Source organism: Typopeltis vanoorti, chromosome 18 (assembly GCF_054136105.1).
Source record: "Typopeltis vanoorti isolate ZY-2024b chromosome 18, IOZ_Tvanoo_1.0, whole genome shotgun sequence".
NCBI classification, from domain to species: domain Eukaryota; kingdom Metazoa; phylum Arthropoda; class Arachnida; order Uropygi; family Thelyphonidae; genus Typopeltis; species Typopeltis vanoorti.
Window position 1 is genome coordinate 63,883,947 of NC_143566.1, and position 23,757 is coordinate 63,907,703.

A 23,757-nucleotide genomic window follows, 5' to 3' on the forward strand; every position below is an offset into this window, starting at 1 on the left:
CAATGTGAACAGGTGGTGGTTCAACAACACCTTGAACCCCACCTATGTGACTTCTGCCAGAGCCCGGATACCATGGAGCATGCCGTCTACCGGTGTCCCATTTCCATCTTCATCTGGAGGAGGTTAAAAGACGTGCTCCGCATCCCACTCCTGCTGCAGGACCAGGTCATCTTCCTGCAGCTTGCTCCACCAGCCAACAACAGGCAGAAGTTATTAATCTTCCTCATAAATGAGCTTAAGTATCACATCTGGAAGGCAAGAAAAAAAATTTTCTAACTCTGCTAATCCTCCAGGTTTGTTGGACCTCTCTTTCTCGGATCGTTCTCTACATGTTCTTCGGTTCCTTGAGAAGGTTTTTACATCTTGAAAAAGAGGCTCTGGGTGAAACCACATTTAAGAACAAGTGGTGTTCACCTCCAATCCTGTGTAATGTCAGAAATAACACCATTAAGTTCTGTCTGCTGCTGCTTTAAGATCTCCATCTGCAGCAGCAGCTCCACTTCTAGTCATTTCCTTGGTCTCTGCGTCCCCCTTGGGGTCTGTTTTATTCCCTGTTCTCCCACAGAGGCAGTTCAGGAGAAAAACCCAGGCAGCGCAGGCCTACTCGAGGCGGGCTGCCTTAAAGGAGCGGATCACCTGGGCACTGGCTACCTCCATGGTCTTTTCGATCTTGTGAGCCAGGCAGTCGAGTGGGGTGAAAAGTTATCATCTGATAGCGTGGAGCTAGCAAGATGTCTAATACGAGCTGAGGCCTATTTTTCCTTTTTCCTACTCCCCACCCGCCCTCCCCATCCTATTCCCTCTCCTCTCCTTTTTCCATCCCCCCCACTACCCCCACCTTAACCTCTCTGTCACTTCCCTTCCCTTCTTTCGCTTCTCTACAGGGGCACTCTGACCCTGCCATTTTTCAGTAGGCCAATGATGAGATCTCCCCTTTACTTTCACCCTGTTCCTGCTCCAGCTCCTGTTGCAGCCACCAGGAAGCTCATGTTCCTGTGTTGCAGTATGTAGACGGCGAAACTCGCGGAGACCTCTAAGGTGATAACCTATGGAATGATGTCTTGTAGTCAGAAAATATGCACTCCGCAGATAGCCAAGACAGATACAGCACTGCAGGGCCATGCTGTATGTTACTGACGAAAACCCGACATCCACCTGTGGTATGAGTGAGGACTCCAATAGAAAGGCCTATGGAACAGGAAGGAGGAACTACCATCCCAGATATTGAGCTGAGAAGGCAAGTATGACTTCAGTCCCAGTAAGAAATTCCTTGTCTTCACATTTTGGAATCATAAAGAAGGGACGTGTATAATCTTAATAAGAGTTCATGTTGAACGTATGCGAGAGTTTAATGTTTGTTCCATGGAAACGTCACTTAGTAATTTCTTTGTTCCTCGAGAACAGGTTGCGATATCTTAATTAGTTCCTTGAGAACGCGTGCGTGCGCGTGCGTGTGTGTGTTAGCTTAAACTATCTAAGCTCATAGAGATGTGTGAATTGAGATAATGTTAGTTCCTTGAAAACATGTTAAAAGTTAAGTAAGATTTATTTGGAATAATGACTTTTGGGTAAAGGACTTCAGGAATTTTGTTATAGAGTAGGAAAGGTGCTGAAATTAATTTGCATGTTCAAGTTGAGTAACGTTTTGTATGTGCATGAGTTTGCGTTTGATTCCAGTTGATTGAAATGTGTATTCTATTAGTGTGAACAAAGTATGATCCTTAGATAATCTGCTAAATAGTCAGATATTTTAATAAATTTTGAGTTGTATTGTTCTGAAGGAAATTGCTTAACCTTGATAATTAGATATTAATTATGATCTCAATGTGTGTAATTTTCATGTTTTAGTTTAATAAATGTTTTGTGTTAATTTAAAGTATGTGCTTGCCTGACTTAATTTCATCTTAACCACTCATAAAAAGTTCGAATCTAAGCGGGAACCCAAATTATTAGCATAGGACCACGACAGTAATGTGTTTAAGGATTGAAATAATTTTATTGTAAGTCTTTGAAGTAGTGGTGGTATTGTGTTCTCTGATCATTGATTCCTGGATATTATGCTTGCGATTATCTAGACGCAGAGTGGCGCACTACAAATAAATTTTCTCTGTGTCGAAATAGGAGTCAATTATCAGAAGAATAGAAGGGCAGGTTCATTCATAAGAATACCTCCTTTTATTCGTACTCAAAATATAATATCACTAGAATAAGAAGTAGGCCAGATGTATTAAGAACTGCATGGTAGAGAAATGATAGATAACAATAGGGTGTATAGGATAAGAAAGAATATATAAGAGACATAACATTCTAACGAAACAATATATATATATATCGAAAGAACATAGGAATAAATTATAACAAAAGAGAGAACTCTCTCCCCCCCCTAGATATAACAATACTCTTTCCATATCTTTTTCTTACAGTTTGTTTGCTTAAGAAAAAATATGCTGTAAAGCTATACAGTATTTATTTAAAAAAGTAAGAATACTAATAAATCAAATATATGATTATATGATCAACCTACTTAAATAAACATAAACCACATATGCACAGCAAACCACTCAAAATCTCCATAATGTATAATGAAAAGTTTGTACTTTACCTTTAACTATATGGGATGGCTTTGATGACATAATTTTACCATCACAATCCAGCTGATAAGTCATGCCTGTTTCATCATCCTCACTTTTTGTTGTAACAGATACATCAGCCACTGCACATAATGAATTCAGGGCCACTCCACGGAAGCCATATGTTTGCAAATGGTCTAAATCGGAATGTCTGAAAAGCTTCGAAGTATAATATGCTTGAGCAAAATAATGTACATCTTCTGTTTTAATACCACTTCCACTGTCTCTTATTTCAATTTTAGTAAAACCAGAATTTTCCTAAAATAATAACATCTTATTAATAGACTAAGAAATAAATTATATTCATAATATTCTAAGTACCTATAAAAATTTTAATCATTCAACCCAAGTGGTATATTTTGATCCTATAAGATTTTATTTATTAAAGAATCTAACAATGTTTCAAATAATAAGAACCTCCCTTCATCATTTATGATCTTGATATTCAATTCAAGGATGTGTTTATCCTTAAAGTGATGTGGCCTTTCTTTCAGGAATGTGGAGAACCGACTGGCACTTCCAGCCTAATGTTCAATCCTTATCCTCACATGATGCATCCCGTTAGTAGGTATCTACCAGGCACTGAACGAATGAGGATGGGCTGGCAATTTGGGACTTTGCCAACCAAACTGTACTCTCTACTGGCTTAAACCACAAATATATATGATGGTACAACATCATGAGATTTCACACTGACTTGCATGTTGCCCAGTTAAACAAGGACCCTGCTGTTTTTGTCAGAGAACCTATTATAAACCTATTAAAAAAACTGAGACATTTGAATAACCAAACAAATATTTTTTTAATTTACAAAGATACAGATATAAACAATAAAATTGTCAAAATTATAATTATGGAAATGCCAGGATATTAAGATTTAGGTCAACCATGTATAGATATGCTACAATAACCCCCACAACCTAAGAAATAAAGAACATAATATTTTGCAATTACTGACAAACATTGCAGATTGTTTTATGTTTAGAGGATGATCTTAAAAATATTTACTAGAAGTGGCTCTACATTTATGAGACGATTCAAATTTATTTTCAGCAATTCCTTCATGACATCTACATCCCATTTTCATGCAGAAAATGAGTCCTGCGAAAGGGAAAATAAAATTCAGACAGACTTCAATGTTAGGAAAATTCATACAAAGTTCATCTAAATTTATGTAAAAAACATTCACTGAAGTCAGCGATATAAAGCTGATCCATACCAAAATGATGTTAAGGTAGACAAATATTTGGTATATTGAAGGAAACTCATTAAGGATCTCCATCTCATTATGAGAATTTGAATAAAAAACATTCAGGCTGATAAGGATTCTGTTTAAACTTGGGTAAATTATTATAGTTTCTGGCTATCTGCTCATCAAAGAGTAATCTATTCAAACTTTCTGAGGAACATGACAGCACTGCTCTGTTGGGGTGTGTGTGTTATTCTAATGAAAGGGATAGAAACAGTGTTTAGTTAAAAATTTAAATTTAATGAAAATTTTGCAGTCGATATTTCTCTAGTATTGTCAGAGCTACACAATGATCAAGAAACATTCACAAATATCTGAATGTTCATGAAAAAGTGGCTTCTTTCTCAAAAGAAAACAGTATAACGTGTAGCACTGTAAACAGAATATTTATAACAAATAAATGTTCACCTACTGAAATAACTATTTCCCAAATTGTGAACAATTAATATAGAACTGTTCTTGTTCAGACTTGGCTGGTGTAAAAAATCTTTGAAACCATTCTTTGAATAATCTTGAAAATTTAAACAAACCATGACAAAGAAGTGTCATTTCTTGCCATTTAAACTCATGTGGTAGTTATATCACGGTTACCTAATCCGGAGATTCTGTGGAAATTGACGTAATTCATAGATACTTCACATTTGACCTCAGACTATCGTAAAAAACCATATTGGCTAGGAATTCTTTATATACCAAGACTAGAGATGTCACTGTATCTTTCTTCAGTGGAAGAAAAAAATGAAGCTAGTTTCTGGAATTTTCAGGAAAGAAGAAAGTGGAAAAGTTTAACTTTCTCAGGATATGAGACATGCTTCTTTTGGAAATTATTTATTCATTTTTCTTTTGAGTAATGCCAAATTCTTTACTGTGACTAAGGTTTGTAATAATAATTATTGACCTTAAAAAATATTAGTTTTTTTAAATATTAGTCTTAACCAATCTCATTCATTACATTCACTTATCTTAGTCTTATAAATAAGACAAGAAATGCAATATATAAAAAAAAACATTTGTTTATTTACATAAAATTTTTAATTAAGAAGATTATAAGAGAAGATGTAGATGGTGGATGACATGCATCAGCAGAAATAGTTCTATAACATGAAGGTGGCTTCAAGACACAGCAAATTACAGGCTAATTAGTATCTCTGGAGTGGTGACTGAAGTATTGGAAAAATTGATTCAAGTGAAAATTCAGGAATGAATGGATGGACAGGAATATGATACTTTACAGGGTGCAGCATGGCTTTGTAAAAGGGGATCCTATCTGCACAATTCCCCAGCTAAACTGAATAACTGTTGTAATAAATTTGGTATGAAAATCAGCAATGACAAGACAAAGACAATAAAAATAGGCAGAAACAGTGAAAATATCAACTGCATTGTGAATGGAGAAACCTATAGAACAAGTGAAACATTTCAGCTACTTAGGCATAATTTTTGGTGAAGATGGAAAATTGAATATGGAAATAGACTACAGAATCAACAAATCCAGTATGTTAAGAAGTAAACTGAATACATTGATATCGAACAAGAGAGAAATTAGTAAAAACACTAAATTAGCTGTATACAAAACAGTGTTCAAACCGATTTTAACTTATTGACCCAAGAGCTAGGTTAGAAATAAAACACTTGACCAACAACTAGAGACCACAGATATGAGAGTCCTGAGAAAGATTAGGTTGTGAGCAGATAGCAGCAATGGCAATATCATATTAAAAAAGAGGATATTAGGAAAGAACTTGACATTGTTAGCATCCAGGAATGTGTTGACAGAGCTAATCTCACTTAAACAGGATAGAAGAGGAAAGATTAGCAAAACAAGTTAGGTTTGCAGGAAAAAGACCTAGCAGATGACCAAGATATAGGTGGATTGATACAGTAAAAAGTGCCTTAGAAGAAATAATGCTGGAGTCTTGACAGATAACAGATTGATTTGCAGGAAAATTGTTGATAGGAAGTTAGTAATGATGCAAGTCCTTCATGTAGTACTATTATAATACCCTGTAGACCCCTTGAGGGTACACGTCAGGAATTTGATGATGAACCATTCAGTGATGTCTGACCCTTGGTAACTTTGTAGGCAAGTATTTCCTGCCACAAAGTGTTCTGTTGATATTCATTTTACAGGGTAGTTCACCATTGCTATCCCCAACCCTCCCTATTATAGCTGATAAATCAGACATATGGCTGGGAAGGGCTGGTTTGCTTTTCTGAGAGAAGAAAAGCCCTCTACCTCTGTATGAGACCAGCTAACTCAACTTTAGTCAAAAGAGACCATATAAAGGTTCCTCACATCATGGACAGGAATCGAACCCAGGTCTTTCTTGCCAAAGGACTTTGTCTATACTGATTGATCTACAGAGGCTCTGTAACTATCTCTGGATTATACAGAAAGATGTTTGAATGTTCTTTCACTTGGTTACACTATAAATTTAAGATACCAAGAAATAATATTCTTGGTTTAATCCTTTATTCAAGTGCGAGAAAATAAAAATTTGAACATGAAGTAACATGACGACTGGGATGTCATTAGCCTCTACATACAAGCAGCTCAGTCATGATGCTCCTTCACACGCAAATTTTTATTTGCTTACAATCAGATAAAGGATTAAACCGAGAATATAATTCCTTGTCATCTTAAATTTATAGTATAACCAAGTGAAAAAACTTTCAAACATTTTTCTCTAATTTTTTTTATTAAGTATTTTAGTAATAAGGTGTGACATATTTTAATTACTTGTATATGGAAATATGACTTCTGCATTACTTCAACCTTGGTATCACTTCTGGGTCTGGCTCTCATTGATGAGACCTCAATAAAGGAGGAAACCGGTCTGGATAGTGGCCCCCTTCCCATAAAGCATAGCATTATACATGTCCATAAGGATATGTGCATTGCAATATGGGATGCTAAGGCAATTAATGTGTAGTCATTAGTCTGTATGTACAAGCGGCCCAGTCATGATGTTAATTCACATGCAAATTTTTATTTGCTTACGCTTGGATAAAGGATGAAACCAAGAATATAATTTTTTGGCATCCTCGATTTAAAAATTAATTAATTTTATGTTTCTTATACATCCTAAAAGAAAAAGAACAAATAATTACAAATTTGATGAAACATGGTGGTTAAAGTGTTTTAAGATATTTTCTTTCCTTGTGGTTATATTAGTTGCTTTAATATAATTTTTGTTCTAGGTGTTTATCGGAACTTTCCAGATCCCCCCTTATACTTAAAAATTTAGAATTTAAGAATGAATTTAAAAAAAAAAAAAAAACTTACTAATTTAATATCAATATTAGTTGCACCAGCATCTAAAGAGTTTTCAACTAATTCCTTAACTATATTTGAAACAGATGAGGCCACCTGTGAACTGTTGAAAAGACGAATAGTATCTTTGGGTAACCTCTTCAAAGTGGTACCATGAGATGCTTCCATGAATATGTAGACTATTTTTCTATGAAAATAATAAAAAATATTTTTCAATTAATCAGTAGTTATTATTATTATTATTACATAACACCTCCAGAGAGTCCAAACATTCATTGAGGGAGGGCACCTACTCTACAACTCTCAGTCTTCACCACTCAATCTACCAACTACACTGAACCACAACATTTTCACAGACAATCACAAACATCCATGCCCATGGTGGGATTCGAACCCTCAGCCTTTTGGCTGGAGAGCAGATACAATGACCACTTGGCCAACCAGGCCGGCATATTAGTATAATATGCTTTTATATGCTTTGTATTAGTATAATATGCTTTTATATGCTTTGTATTAGTATAATATGTATAATATTAAGAAATGTTTTGTTACTTAAGACAACAGGATATGTAAATGAGAAACTGAGAATAATATGTAATTTTTACAGTATTTCATTGTATATGATTTTTATATCATTCATATCATATATAGATGCATATCACTGATAATATATAACTTTGAATAAAATGTACATTGCAAAATATTTATTGAAATATTGATTTAAGTAACTTATACAGTGGTACCTCGACATACGAACTTTTTGAGAGACGAACATTTTTCATATCCCATTTTCACCCCTAGATACGAACCTAGACTCAAGATACAAACCTTGATGCTTTTCTTTTCAAATGAACTAAAGCCTGTTTTACATTATACTTTTTTTAACTTTTTATGCATGTTTAGCTGAGCACTCGCTGAACCGTCTCTAGTGTAATGATTGTTGTTACTACGTTGTATTTATCTGAAATACGACGAACACACTACACGTATTTGCTTTTTTGTGTATCTATTTCGGTATTTATGTAAACAAACAATACACTTCATGAAGATTTTTTAGGTTTGTATTGTACTGTATGTATTTCTTTTTATAAATGACGTTTTTATTATTATTATTTGACACCTCCAGGGAGTCCAAAGACTCATCGAGGGAGGGAACCTGCTCTACAACTCTGTCTCAACCACTCAATCCACCAACTGACCGCAACTACACCAACGCCATCTACCGCCAATAGTATTTCTACAGACAACACAAACATCCACGGCAGGATTCGAACCCGCAGCCTTTTGGCTAGAGAGCGGATAAGCTAACCACTTGGCCGGCCAGGCTAGCCAAAGAAAAGGGCCTTTTGAGATTACAAAAGTTTTTACTTGGCACTTGTGTATTTAGTATTTAGTGACAGCTTTAGTTCCTTCTGACACTGCGTGTTTCGCCAGCTCACCTGGAATCTGAAGACGGACAGCAGTTTGGATTTCCCGACTGGTTATGGTGGACCTTTTGTTGTAGTGGGAAAGACGAGATGATTCTGCAGCGATCCTTTCAAAGATATCATTGACGAAGCTGTTCATGATGGACATGGCCTTGCTAGAAACACCAGTATCTGGATGGCCTTGCTTCAATACCTTGTACAGGGTGTTCGGGATAAATTTGACAGTTTCGTAAGGAAAAAGAAAATCTTCTTTGTATCTATTAAATTTAATGAATTGACAAAAAAACATTACAGGCAGAGTTAATTACAATACTATCAACAAGATTTACTCAAAATAACCACCATTAGCATCGATCACAGCTTCAATTCTGCTTCGGAACCTCGAACAAGCTGATGCTACAGTCTCCCTGGGAAGGGCCGCAAAAACTGTTTTAATTTTATCCATTAACTGGGCTTTTGTATTACAGGAAGTGCGATTGGTGTCTTTTTCAACTGCGCCCCATACAAAATAATCCATGGGGTTAAGGTCTGGGGAGTTTGGAGGCCAAACATTTGGACTGGTGAAGTCGTAGAAATTTTCAGACAACCATTTTTGACTTTTCCCAGAGGTGTGGCAAGGGGCCGAATCCTGCTGCCATACATACGGCCTACCATTGGCTACCCTTGTTATCCAGGGCTTGACTACAGTTAGCAACTCCACGAACAAAACCCGAATTCCAATGCCAGGGTTCTTCAACACCTGTTCCTGCAGATTTGCGAGGAATTCTGCGGTACGAACGCAATCAGATCGTCTGCTAGGGATCTTTCTTCTTGCTACATCCTCGTAGTCACCATTGCAAGTCTCTAGTTCATGCCCGATTGTTTTTACTGTATTCAGGGAGCATTGGGCAGCAGTCGTAATATCCTTATTTTGATGGCGGGCACGAATCATCATGATACAAGTTATTCTCTTCCATGATTCAGGTGGGTTCCAGCTATCCATCCTTTCTGACATCTTGTATATGAATGAAGAAGGGTCCAAACTTTTAAATGAAGAGAAGTGTGTGTTAATACATGTAACTTACGGAAAAATATAATTAATTATAAATATGTCAAATTTATCCCGAACACCCTGTATATGTAGATACTGAAACTTTCCTTCCTCCTCTTCCTTTTCTTATCTCCAACACAAACATTCTTCTGAGCTTTTCCAGCTTTCTTGACAGCTTTTCCGCTTGGTTGTGGTGGCATTGCTAGAAAGAAAAAAAAAACTACACGGAAAACTTTACGACAACGTACTCTAGGCCTCCATTTTATTGTAGTGTTTTATTGTAGCTTCACGTTTATTTTCAGAATAATCCACCAGATAAGCATCATTTCACTGTTCAGTGTATTATTTCAACATGGGGCCAAAGAAAGAAGAGAAGAAGAAAATAACAATAGAAATTAAGAAAGAGATTGTGGAAAAATATGAAAAAGAAGTCAGGCAAAGTGATCTGTGCAAGCAGTATGACTTGCTCAAATCCACCATAGCTACAATTGTCAAGAAAGCAGATTTTTATAAGGAACTGAATGTGGCCAAAGGAGTATCTATCCTTTGGCCACATATATATAAAAATAAAGTTATGGAGGAAATCAAAACTTTACTACTCGTCTGAATCAATGATATGCAACTGAAAGGAGATAGTGTATCTCAAAACATGATCTGCTGACAAACTCAAAGTACTTACAACGATCTTTCGCAGAACTTGTCATCCACTAGCAGTAGCAAAGACATCTGTGAAGAGTTTAAAGCCAGCAAAGGAGGGTTTGAGAAATTCAAGAATAGAATCCATAGTGTTGTTAGACATGGAGAAGGTGCTAGTGCTGACAAAGAAGCCGCTGAAAGGTTTGTGAAGGAATTTCAGAAACCGATGGAGTTAGAAGGTTACAGACTAGAACAAGTTTTCAACTGCGATGAAACTGGGCTTTTCTGGAAGAAAATGCCTAAGAGAACGTTCATCACTAAGGAGGAAATGGCATTGCGGACACAAGCCAATGAAAGACAGACTAACTTTGCTTTTTTGTACCAATGCCAGTGGTGACCTGAAGATAAAACCTGTGTTGGTTTACCACTCTAAAAATCCTAGTCTTTAAAAGGCAGAAAGTTAACAGGCACAAACTCAGCTTTATATGGAGAGGTAACAGCAGAGCCTGGGTAACCAGGCCATTCTTCTGTGAGTGGATGACAGAGGTCTTTGCTCCCACAGTGAAACAGTATCTACAAGAAAAGGGTCTGCCTGAGAAAGTTCTTATAATGGACAATGCTCCAGCACATCCACCACAGTTAGAAGAAGAGTTTAATTTCATCAAAATTAAGTTCTTGCCTCCTAATACCACACCACTCCTACAACCAATGGACCAATATGTTATTTCCAACTTCAAAAAGCTTTATACCAAAGCTCTTTTCCAAAGGAGCTTTTGGAAGTTATCACGACACAGAATTAATCCTCAGGGAATTCTGGAAGAATCACTTCAATATTCTTCGTTGTTTGCGTATTATTAGTCAGGCATGGGAAGATGTTTCTGTGAGAACTCAGCCTGGAAAAAGTTATAGCCTGAATGTGTCCGAGGAACTGCATTGGAAGGATCTGAAAGCGAAATTGACACTGTAGATACAGTTGTCTCCCTGGGCAAGACCATGCATTTTGAAGTTTATAAAGCAGGCGTAGAGGAGCTGGTAGAAGACCACAACATTGAGCTGACCACAGAAGAGCTACAGGAGTTAAGAAGAGAGCAGGAAAAAGAAAGGGATGAGGAGGAAAAGCAAATGTCTTCAGAGGACGAAGAAGACAGCAACAAAAAGGGAGCAATTCCAACAAGTGATGTAAAAAAAACTTGCAGCACTGGGGAGAATTGCAAGAATTGGTTTAAAAATGGCATCCAAATCAAGGTGTTGTTTCTAGAGCCGCCAATATCTTCAATGAGAATGTCATTAATCACTTTAGAAGGGTGTTAAGGAAAAAACGACAGATTCAGTCAACACTGGATAGGTTTTTTAAACCTCCCTCACGTGAGAGACAAAATGAAGCAACTGATGACAATAAATCAAAAACTCCTGAACCACAAAACCAGCCACAAGAAAATTGATTTTTTTTACAATTTAATGGAAGATGACATTCATACTAATCATGTAAAACCAAAGATTTCATAAATAAAAATTAATATGTAATGGTATACAAAATGCATATTTATAGTGTAAAAATGCTCCTTCTCACTACTTCTCCATTTCTTTGCATTTTCTTCATTTAGTTGAGAATAGTTTTTTAATTTTTGAATCTGGGAACGGATTAATTGATTTCCCATAAGATATAATGGAAAATTGGGTTTCGAAATACATACTTTTCAAGATACGAACCGTGGTCAGGAACGAATTAAGTTCTCAAGTCAAGGTACCACTGTACTTCTAAATAAAGATTAGTACAAAACAATGTTCACTGAATACAATTAAAACTGCCTGTCCCTAAAAGGGGAAAGATGACTTTAATCTTCACTCACACAATGAAGTTACTCTGGATAATGAAGAAAACATATTTTGCTAATTATGTAGCATGGTATCTATTACTGTCCTATTTTAGAAAAAATTAAACTGCTCAACACCTTTTCCTTGAAGTCTATAAACATCATGTTCTATCAAAAACATTTCATGCTGACAGATATTTATGAACTTGCTTAAAAACTCTACACAATGAAATACTGTAGAAATTACATATCGAATTACTGATATGTCTCTTCAAGGGACGTACAGGATGTACGTTATTATATATTATCGTGATTAAATTTACTTGGAAACTGAGTAAGAGTGTAGTTAGCAAGGATGTTAGATTTTTGATTGAAGAGTGATAAATGAATGGAATAGGTCGCCAGTGTCTGTTGGGAGTGCCATGCCATGCCTGTAAACGAGTTCAAAGCAAAGTATGATAGACACTGCAAAAATTTAGGGCCCTCCCTCGATGAGTCCAAGAACTCCATGGAGTAGCCTGTAATAGTAATAATAATAATAAAAAAATAAAAATGATACTCATGTTAACCAGCTCTTTTGATAAACAGCAGTATTCTGCTCCACCCACTCCTTTGGTAAATTATTATTATTATTATTATTACGGGTATCTCCATGGAGTCAGTAGACTCATCGCGGGAGACCCAAACTAGCAAAACGATATCTGTCATATCTCTTCTTGAATTCATTTACAGATGAAGAGCTCACAACAAAGTCAGGCAATGAATTCCACTCATTCACCACCCTCCAGGCAAAAAACCTTGTTCTGACACCTTTGTTAACCACACTCTTCTTTAATTTCCAGAGATGACCTCTTGTTCTTCCATCACTATCACACAGCTGAAACATTTCCCCTGCATCAATCCTATAAAAACCTTTTAGTAATTTGAATGTTTCTATCATATCCCCTCTTCTTCGCCTATCAGCCAATCTCTGCAATCCACAAGCTCTCAATCTATCAATGTAGGGAGCATTTTTTATATCACTCACCAACTTGGTCACTCTTCTCTGAACCCTCTCCACAGCCTCCTCATCTCCAAGGAATCCAGGTGACCAGACCTGAGCACAGTAATCCAAATGTGGAAGTATCAATGCTTTATAAAGGGGAATAATAACCTCTTTATCTCTGGATGTCAGTGTGTTCCTCAACAACCAAGTAATCCTATGTGCAATCTTGGACACCTTAGCAATGTGTCCTCTGAACTTCATCTCCTTATCTACCAATACCCCTAAGTCCCTAGCCTCATCAATCTCTTGGAGTACCTTTCCATCTATGTAGTACACAGCTGGTAATCTTTTAATCCCAAAATGCAAGACTTTACACTTTTCCACATTGAACTGACATCCATTTTCTTTTGCCCATTTTACCAGCTTATTTAAATCCTCCTGCAAACTTTCAACATCAGCTTGATTTTTTATTGCACTAATTACACCATAACTTTGTCTATCCTTAAGAATGCCCTTCACCTAACCTGTGGCAGGTTTGAATTCCACTGTGGGCATGAATGTTTGTAACTGTCTTCATGTGAGAAATAAATTTCATCAACTGATGTGAGACCACATCCCACTTATTGGTTAGGCCTAAAGTAGTTTGAAAAAGTTCCTAGTTGTTTCTAAAACAGTCTCTGGATTATGTACAAAATAAATAAAAATACCAAAGATTTACAAAATTAATAAAAATAAATAAGAAATAGAAAAAATAGAAAAATCTTTAGCCTACAAACATAATTAATGTACTATAATTTTTATAACCTTTCCTGGGTGGGAGTCACATAAAAAAATAAAGCAAAATAAAAAACTTGACTATTTCAGATTGATACATGCTCTAACCAAATACCTGAACTAATACCCATTAGAATGAAGGCCTCCATCCATCATTATCATTATAGGCCTCCATCCATCATCAAACCTTGATTTTTCAAGAAGTATGCCAAGTTAAGAAATAAATAATTTGGGAAATCTCAGGTGGCTTGAAACCAAAATTCTACAGTCCCACAGAGCAACAAACACAAAAATGAAATTTGTCATGGGCCCAACATGCAGTGGAAGTGTGTTGTACCTATAACCAATCATATGGATTGAAACCATGCTTTGCTACCAGTCAGTGGCCAAATTGGTTTGAAAGCACCAGTTCTCATCTGATTGCTGAAATTAGGCAAACCTAAGCCCAGTTAGTACTTGGGAGGATGACCACCTGGAAACCCCTGGGTGCTGCTGGCATGAATTTTCGATGAATATAGGGTTGGTGAAGTGGATAAGAGGGTGGTTGATGGAGAGATATCAGAGAGTAGTTATTCAGTAGAGTAAAGAAAAGGCCTGCAACCATCCTGCAGGACTCTGTTCTTGGGCCATTACTATTTAATTTGTACATTAATGATATAAGAACTGATCTGAAAGGAATTGTTCAGTTGTTTTCCAATGATGCACAGTTGGGCAGCTCATCAGATTACTTGGTTACTGCAGAATACTTTGACGAGCAGAGACAAGCAGATTATTATTCCTCTCTATCGAGCCTTGATAAGACCCCATCTTGACTACTGTGTGCAGATCTGAGTACCAGGGTTTCCTGGAGATAAGGAAGAGGTGGAGAGGATCCAGAAGCTAGTGACCAAGATGGTAGCAGGTCTATGAAATGAACCTTATGAGAACAGGTTGAAGATTTGTGGGTTACAGAAACTGGTTGCCAGGTGGAAAAAGAGGTGACATGATTGAGCCATACAAATTACCAAAGTGTTTTTGCAAGATTAATTCAGAGGAAATTTTTCAGAACAAGTCTGGTGGTGGAAGAATTAGGGGCCATCCTTAGAAACTAAGTAAGCGTGTAGTTATCAAGTGTATTAAAACTAGGTTTTTTGCTTGGAGAGTGATGAATGAGTGGAATAAGTTGCCAGAGTCTGCTGCAGGTGCCATGACTGTGAACAAGTTCAAAGCAAAAGTATGATGGATACTATGCAAATGCTGGATAGTGCTTGACATTATATTTTGGGTCTCCCTCGATGAGTCTAAGAACTCCAAGGAGTAGCCTGTAATAACAATAATAAACTTCAAAAAAGGGCCAAATGCACAAAACCTGTACCCTGCTCAAATGGCTGTTGAGCCTTTTGTTACCTTGCCAAAGTCACTGGGTGCAACCTGTGCCATCCATGTTTCTACCTCTCCTACATCTACATGGTCACCCAAAAATGAGGCTGCATTCTGAAATCATTCTCCAACCCCTGCACACTGAGTGATCGAGGCAAAGTACTCCCACTTTACTAAGTACTACTTTCTGAATGCCTCCTCTAATCTTTTGTCAGAAGGATATATCAATCAACTATTTAACTATCTAGAAGCCCACCAATCTCATTCACAGCCCATCCTTGCCAACATCACCCATCTATGAAACCAATTTACGGAAAGATCAGTGAAAGCTAAATATCTAGTGACATTTTCAATGAATTTTATTGGTAATGCTACATAATCATCATCATCATCAAATTCCTGCCACGTACCCTGAAGGGGTGTACAGGATAATCCTACTTCTCAAATTATCATCATATGGTTTACCATCCATCCTTTGCAACTGGATTGCCAATTCCTCTTTTCCATTTCCCCACCAATGCCAGAGTACTCCAGAATACTGTATTTTCACCCATACTCTTTCTGTCATTCATAAATAACCTGTCAATAACCTCAAATGTTAATCATACTTTTGCTGAGAGTATGCTAGCCATCACTTTCATTTGACAAAGCTTGCAGTATTCATATATCCCAAACTACAAGATCTTCAACAATCATGCCTTTAATCACTGATCTAGCCACATTTCGGTGAGGTTATCATTATTTATATGGGCACCCAATGGAGTCAAAAGACTTATCCCGGGAGACCCACTCTATCTATTAACATATCATATCACACATCTCCGTAAACCTATTCACTATTGGGGAATTCACAACCACCACTGGCAATCCATTCCACTCATTCACCACTCTCCAAGAAAAACCTAGTCTGCACACACTTACTAACCACACTCTTAGATAGCTTCCAAGTGTGACCCCTTGTTTTCTCCCTACTCCCCATGTATTAAAAAATTTCTTCTCTTCAAAAAAGGGCCAAATGCACAAAACCTGTATCCTGCTCAAATGGCTATTGAGCCTTTTGTTACCTTGCCAAGGTCACTGGCTGAAATTTAATTTTTTAGTCATCCCTTTAGTAACTTATAAGTTACTATCATATCCCCTCTCCTCTGCCAGTCAGCTAAATTCTGCAACCCACACATCCTCAATCTATCCTCATAACATTCCACAGATCTGTCACCAGCTTTGTCACTCATCTTTGAATCCTCTCCACCTCCAGATCCCCCCAGAAACGCAGGTGACCAAACTGGTGCACAGTAATCAACATGTGGCCGAATCATAGTATGAACATGTTTCAGCATCCAAGTAATCCTCTAAGCTATTTTACCAACTCTTGCAATATGTTCATTGAATTTCATATCTCTATCCATCATCATTCCCCAGATCCCACAGTGATATATCCAATATCACATTGATATTTTTCAATATACTGAATACCTCCAGTTCATCTACCTGAATACTCACATCAATCTGTCACCCCAGCAACTGCAAAATCACTACCCTTGCATAGCAATTACTTGGTAACAGAACTATTTTATCTGCTTCTGTCACTTTCCTACCATCAGCACTGAGAAAAGTTAATTTTCCATAACCATTCTTTCTCTTACTTGCTACGTGGCAAAAAAAAAAAAACTCTTTTGGATTTACTTTAGCCTGCTTAGTTAATTTTCTCTCAAAATTTGATTTCATCTTCCTTACCATACTAGTTACCCTTCTTGCTTGTGCTTTATAACTGCTCATGGACAATCTGATCACCTTGTTGTTTATGTTCCTTCCATAATGCTTTCTTTTTTTGTTAGCTCCTGATTTTATTGCTGGTCATCCACTTAATACCTACTCGGTTTATCCTCCTGATCATGGGTATGCACCCTGATACTGCCTCGCTCAAACAATCCTCGACTATTTCCCATGCACTAATGACATTCATTTCATGTAGCTTCTTATGCTATGACACTGCTCCAAACTGTCTCCCAAGTATGTCATAATCACTAGCTTTGTAGTTCCACATAAACCATTTCTTGACTGAAATTTCCATATGTTTAGCAACCTCCCAGAACAAGACTGTATGGTTCTTTCCCCCATTCATAGGGAGAGTTGCTAGTGCAGTTATAGATATGCTATTACCAGATCCAACACTCTCAAACCCATGGTCCCTTCCATCATGTGCTGTTTCAAGTAATTATCCCTTAGTAACTGTATAAATTCTATTTCGCCATGTGCCCTTTCATCCTTCCAATCTATATCGCCATAGTTGGAGTCTTCCATTAAATTGCTTGTCCTGCACTCATTGTGCTACTCTACTGATGCATGTCATCCACATTTTCTTCTGGACCCCCAGGTCTATAAGAGCAATCAATAATATATTTTGTCCAATTGACTTCTATTTCACACCAGACAGTCTCAAATGAACCATTTTCATCAGTCAGATCTACAATCTCCCTTAACTTCTATTTTCGTTGGTTGAAGTTCTTCAGCTATTGCTAATAATATTTCTCCATATTTTAGCATTGGTCAAGTTGAGTTGACCAATGCTAAAAACGCCTCTCCTTTATTTCTGATCATTCGAGCATTTGTATATGTGTGTTCAACATCCTCTTAGCACACAGTTATCCTTACATAATGTCATTACCTGCCGATTCTGATTCAAAACCTGGGAAACTACACCCAGCTCTTTATAGTCATTCCTGCACTAATACTTATTTATCCCAGGGGTGACTACACACCTGTTTGATTACTCTCCACCCCGCCCAATAACTTTAGTTTTCCTGGTTTTGCACTTCTAAACTCTCTAAGCACCTAACTCTAAAACAATTTAAGCAGTCCATCAGGCATATACAAGTCCTTACATCCATTAAATTCACTCCACACACCTATAAACTGCACACCATTCCTCCTGCACAATTTTCTCATTGACAATCATGGCCCTTCCCATGGTTATAGCAACTATGTCAATTTCATAGCTGCAAAACTATTATCCTGCTTTATTTCTTGCAAGAAACACCACAGTTTATGTTCCTACAGCTTTGCTAATAACCAGGTCTCCTTATAATATACAACTCCTGACACTTTGTAATCCCAAATCTGCCCCACTTTAGAATACTGTTTTCACATTTGGGATGATATGTCAAAAATCATAAGAACACTCACTGCAGTAGTGAAGGAAAAGCCAGTTAACTGGTGACCCAAATAACACTTACCACTGCCTCACAGACATAACATTTTGTCTTACGGGTCTTCTACTGATATTTTCAAAGGTGTTGTTCGGATAAACTTGCTGACGCCATTCCTCTACTTTCCCTCAAGTCTGTAAATACACTGGCAACTGCTGATCAATGTCTAGGCCACTATCCAGCTCCAAACACATTAAAAGTAATCTCTCATCTGCTTTCATTCCTCGTACTTCTATGATCTGGAATAGTCTTTCCTCACAGTTTTCAATAATTAAATCTTCCAGCTGTTAGCATATCAAAGAAAAAATAAGGAAACTATTAAAACAACAAGTTCCTCATTTCTTCTTCACCACTTGCTCACACACACACACAGTACTTGTGTTCTGTTGGTTTTTCCACCTCTCGTATGTGTGAAGAAGACTGATATAAAAAGGAAAGAAGAGAAAGAAAGAAATGCTAATGGTACCGAATTGGCAAGGGCAATAGCAAATGAAAATTATGCAGAGATTCTACAGGATTCATTATGCTGACACTGTGGACAAAAGGGGGTCGGCACCAAAACACGTCTCTATACTTAACACCATTAGACTGGCAATGTGTTGCCAGTTCAAGTGCAGGATTATGCATTTTGGATGAGGAAATTACAAGCTGTGTATTATATTAATACAGCTTCTTTTCAGGCTAGAGATCCAAGTGTAATCATGGGCATGGATGTGAAGCCCAAGGATCATTGTGAAAAGAAGAAAAAAAAAGTGTACACAAAGATCACTTGGATGATAAATGGACGAGGAATGTTGGTTATGAACATGGAGAGAAAGAAAAGGGGGGGGGGGGGGGTAGGTAAATGCTTGATATGAAGAAGCCTAAGGTCCTCAGGGTTACAAAATTTGGATGCTAGATTAAAAAAAAAACAGAGATACGAGTATTTTATGGGATAGATTTATAATTCTTTAATACATGATTGAAGAGAAAAGCACAGCGAGAGGTGAATACTGAAATAGAATTGAATAAGATTACACATATTCAAATATTGATATTTAAAATTATTGATATTTCCAAAAATTGCATATCAAAAACTAGATCTAAACCTTATCAACCGCTGACTCAAAAGATATAGATTCTGTAACTATCTATGCCTATTTATTTATAGACTATAAAAACGTAACTTAAGATGTCAATAAGCAATATCAAATTATACGAAGGCTTTTTACAAAAAATGCGCCATATATATGAACAACTACGCCCTCTTGAGCAATAAAATTTTAAAATCTTTCAAAAATTAAAACTTCCAAAAAAATTTTAATGTTCGTCGCTGATAAATAAACGAAATCAATTTATTTCCCTATTTACTGAAATCAATTTCAGTATTTCTATTAAAAACAAAAAATTCATGGAAAGCCAGGAATACTTGGAAACTTATCTTTATATGCAACAGCATTTGACCAAGTTATTTTAAAAAAATAAATAAATAAAATTAGCTAACGCCTTTTTATTCCCGTATAGGGAGCAGGCGAGGCCATTTTAGCCCTATCTAACTTTTGGAGACTGAATGGGCAGTTCAATCTCCACTGGTACCCAATCAGAGATAGCTGGCCCAAGGCCATCACTAATTAAGTGGCACGCAGTGAAGAGAGACGGCCCTATATGTGTCGCCATCTCGTGGTCCCTAACCCTAACCAAGCGCCGTGGTGTGCAAACACCACATCCACTGAGCTACACAGGCTTCCTTTATTATTATTTTAAAAAAAAATGTATTTTTCTATTTTTTTTAACGGTGCCTCCATGGGGTTAAAAGACTCATCGCGGGAGACACGACATTGACACAGTAACCATTATTTACACAATACCTGTCATACTTCTACTTAAATTCATTCACAACCACCTCTGGCAAAGCATTCCACCCATTCACAACCCTCCAAGTAAAAAATCTAGTCCTAACACCCTTGTTAACCACACTCACACAATCTCCAGGGATGGCCCCCGTTCTCTCACTTCATGCACTGGTCTTAAAAATATCATCAGTAACAATCCTGTAAAATCCCTTTAAGAATTTAAATGCCTCTATCATATCTCCTCTCCTTCATCTATCAGCTAGTTTTTGGAGCCCAAAGATCATCAATCTATCCTCATAGGGAACATCCCACAGACCTGCAACAATCTTTGTAACTCGCCTCTGAATCCTTTCCACCACTTCCCCATCACCAAGAAATCCAGGCGACCAGATCTGTGCACAATAATGTTTGTTAGTGTGTTCCTCAAAAACCATGTAATTTGATGTGATGTTTTGGCAATCTTTGCAATATGCACTTTAGACTACAGTTCTCTGTCCACAATAACTCCCAAGTCTCTTGTCTCGTCAACTTCTTGCAGTTCAGTTCCATCAATATAGTAAACAGCATGTGATCTCATACTCCCGATGTGCATCACCTTACACTTAGCTATGTTAAACTGACAGCCATTTACCTTAGTCCATACCATCAGCCTATTTAAGTCATCCTGCAAGATATCTACATCATCTGAATTGAATGTCGCTCTTCCTAATTTTGCATCATCAGCAAACAAGTGGATATTTCCTTTCAAAGTATTCCCAATGTTATTGATATACAAATTAAACAATAGAGAACCAAGCACTGAACCCTGAGGTACACCACTAGTCACCTGCCTTCTCCTGGACTCAGCTGCTCCATAAACCACTCTTTGGTATCTATCCACCCTCTAATCCAAATCCACCACCTTTGGATCCATACCCATTTGTTCTAATTTATGCAACAGTGTTCCATGTGGAATCCTGTCAAAGGCCTTTGCAAAGTCAAGCAGTATCACTCAGTAAGGATTTCCTTTATCCAACTCAATTTTTACTTTATTATAGAAAGTAAGCAAATATAGTAAGACCTACCCTTCACAAAACCATGTTGCCCCTTATAAAGTATCATATTGCTCTCCACCCAGTCCTGAATTCTAATTTTTATCAATTTCTCCAAAATCTTAACCACCACTCCAGATATATTGACTGGTTTATAATTTGCAACCTCAATCTTAGAGCCTCCCTTGTGCAATGGAACTATTTTCTCCTCTTTCCACTCTATTGGCACTTTACCAGAACTGAGGCTTAAATTAAACATCCTGGTTAGAGGAGTTGCTAATTCTCTTCCAGATATACCCATTCTTAATAGAATATTCAGCACATCTTACAATCTCCAGTTCAAGACCACATGATCGCTTTCCCCAAGTGGAGATTACTTATTGATATGTTCTCCGATGTTATGACCAGATCTAACACTCTAGATTCTCTTGTCCCTTCCATTACATGCTGTCTCAGGTAAGTATCTCTTAACAACTGTATAAATTCCATTTCCTTTGTTCCTTGTGACCATCCCTTCCCCCAATCTATGTCCCCAAAGTTAAAATCCCCCATAATAATTACTTGACCTTCACTCATCATGCTAATTTGCCAATACATGCTATCTGCATTCTCCCTTATTCCTCCTAGATTATAGCAACAACCAATTACATATTTCGCCTTGTTAATCTCTATCACACACCAAACACCAAACAGATCCGAATGAACTTCCCTCTACATACCTGTCACAGTGAGGCACTTCTATCTTTTTTGGCTTCAATGCTTCGTCTATCAATAATACCCCCCCCCATTCTGTCATCTCTGTCCTGCCTGAAAATACTGTACTCCTTACATTCAATCCCAATAACTATATCATTCTTAGTTAACTAAGTTTCGCTAATTCCTATCATTTTGACCACGTTGTACTAAGTAATGACAAAAATTCTTCACACTTATTCCGAATACTTCGAGCATTGGTATACATAAACTGCAATACTCCATCCTCCCATAATCTCCCTGTGTGCGAATTAGTCCACTCTGTATACCGTTAATATTCTGAGAACAATTAATCCCAAATTCACAGCGATTAATGACCTTAGTACTATTACAGCTGATTCTATCACCCTGCCTCCCTAGCACATCCCACCATTTCCCTGTTTTTGACCCTTTACTCTATCCTTTATCAATAAATGTTCTAAATGTCAAGCTGCTAATCCATTTAAGTGCAAACCATCTCTCTTAAAAAACTCCTTCCTTTTATCAAACTCATCCCAGACATTCATAAAATGAATATTCAGTTTCATTTCTTTGCCAAACCTTTTACACAATCTTGACCCCATTCCATTTACTATAATTGCTCTTCTGTTCAATTCATCATTATGAAATCGTGGTAGCACACTCATGATCTTTCCACTCTCACTCTTTGCATTCATTGCTATCATTAAATCCTTCAAATCCTGTCTTACAGAAAATCTTTCGCTACCTAGATCATTCGTCCCTATACTTGCAATAATCTCACTCGCTCTACCTTTCTGCAATTTCACAGCCCCAGTTATATCCTTAATCTTTGACCCTGGATAACACGCTTTAATTATTCTAACATACTTCACACCCTTAATTATAGAATCCCCATACAGCACAAGAGCTTTTTTGCTCCTTTTAAATTTGACATCCTTTACCCCCCCCTTCCCCCACTGATGCTTGTTTTTGTCCCTGATCTTCTCTCACATTCTTTAGTATATCACTCAGCAATCTCTGTGTATCTATTTCTGCACTATTTATTCCATGCACACATTCACTTCTGTCATTCTCATACCTTGTCATTCTTAACTCCCCCATACTTTCTATTCCATAAAAAGCAATAGAACTTATTGGAATTCTGAAAGATAGATTACACAATTTGCTCTGATCAAAATTATAAAATATATTACAGGCATTTAAAAATATCCGTTCCTTTGTTTCAGGAGAACTTGCACAACACAGTCTACTACACATACCTGTCATTCTTAATCCTCCCATACTTTCTATTCCATAAAAAGCATTAGAACTTATTGGAATTCTAAAAGATAGACTATACAATTTGCTCCGATGAAAATTATAAAATATATTACAGTCATTTAAAAATATCTGTTCCTTTGTTTCAGGAGAACTTGCACAACACTGTCTACTCCACATGCTTCTATCAGATACATTGGGATATGGCTGTATAAAACATGTAAATTCCCTATGAGACTGATGGCACCTAACTGCGAAGTCTTGATGATCACTTAAACTTGGGACATTAGACAAACCAGATGTATCATCATATATTACACTAAAACTTCGGTGATTATATGAGTCAATTAATACAGGCAGTTAATTATTATTATTATTGTTGTTGTTGTTGTTGTTGTTGTTGCATGGGCAACTCCATGGAGTCTTAAGAGTCATCGTGGGACACCCAAAATATCAACATAATATCTAGAATACCTCTCCTTGAAACATTAACTGACAAAGTACTTACAACTGACTCAAGATATCGATTCCATTCATTC

At 37.0% G+C, this 23,757-nt stretch overlaps 2 protein-coding genes and 1 pseudogene across 4 annotated transcripts in view; 1 reads left to right on the forward strand and 2 right to left on the reverse strand.

The window, feature by feature from the left end:
• Positions 1 to 19,593, reverse strand: part of LOC150096718 (PMS1 protein homolog 1-like) — a 269,065-nt gene extending 249,472 nt beyond the window's left edge. For 2 of the 3 annotated variants that reach the window (XM_090407891.1, XM_090407890.1), the window contains exons 1-3: positions 19,473 to 19,582; positions 7,166 to 7,340; positions 2,603 to 2,888 (exon numbers count right to left, since the gene is read on the reverse strand). In XM_090407891.1, coding sequence (XP_090264017.1) covers positions 2,603 to 2,888; positions 7,166 to 7,321 — 442 coding nt within the window. In that variant the 5' untranslated portion in view covers positions 7,322 to 7,340; positions 19,473 to 19,582. Of the gene's footprint in view, positions 1 to 2,602; positions 2,889 to 7,165; positions 7,341 to 19,472 lie in introns of all 3 variants that reach the window. The other variant, XM_090407892.1, reaches the window with a different exon arrangement.
• Positions 8,484 to 9,810, reverse strand: LOC150096719 (histone H2B-like). Its single transcript, XM_090408000.1, has 2 exons — positions 9,691 to 9,810; positions 8,484 to 8,773 (listed from the first exon to the last, which is right to left on the reverse strand). Exons 1-2 carry the CDS (start codon positions 9,808 to 9,810, stop codon positions 8,537 to 8,539), a joined length of 357 nt encoding a protein of 118 aa, XP_090264126.1. The 3' UTR covers positions 8,484 to 8,536.
• On the forward strand, positions 14,198 to 14,317 carry LOC150096720 (5S ribosomal RNA; annotated as a pseudogene).
• Positions 19,594 to 23,757: the final 4,164 nt, after the last annotated feature.

What these genes read in the sequence shown, in the direction of transcription:
- LOC150096719 (XM_090408000.1), bottom strand. Translation starts at nt 9,810, where the DNA reads ATGCCACCACAACCAAGCGGAAAAGCTGTCAAGAAAGCTGGAAAAGCT. An exon ending in TCAGTATCTACATATACAGG is followed by an intron (nt 8,774 to 9,690) that starts GTGTTCGGGATA and finishes ACCCTGTACAAG; the next exon opens with GTATTGAAGCAAGGCCATCC.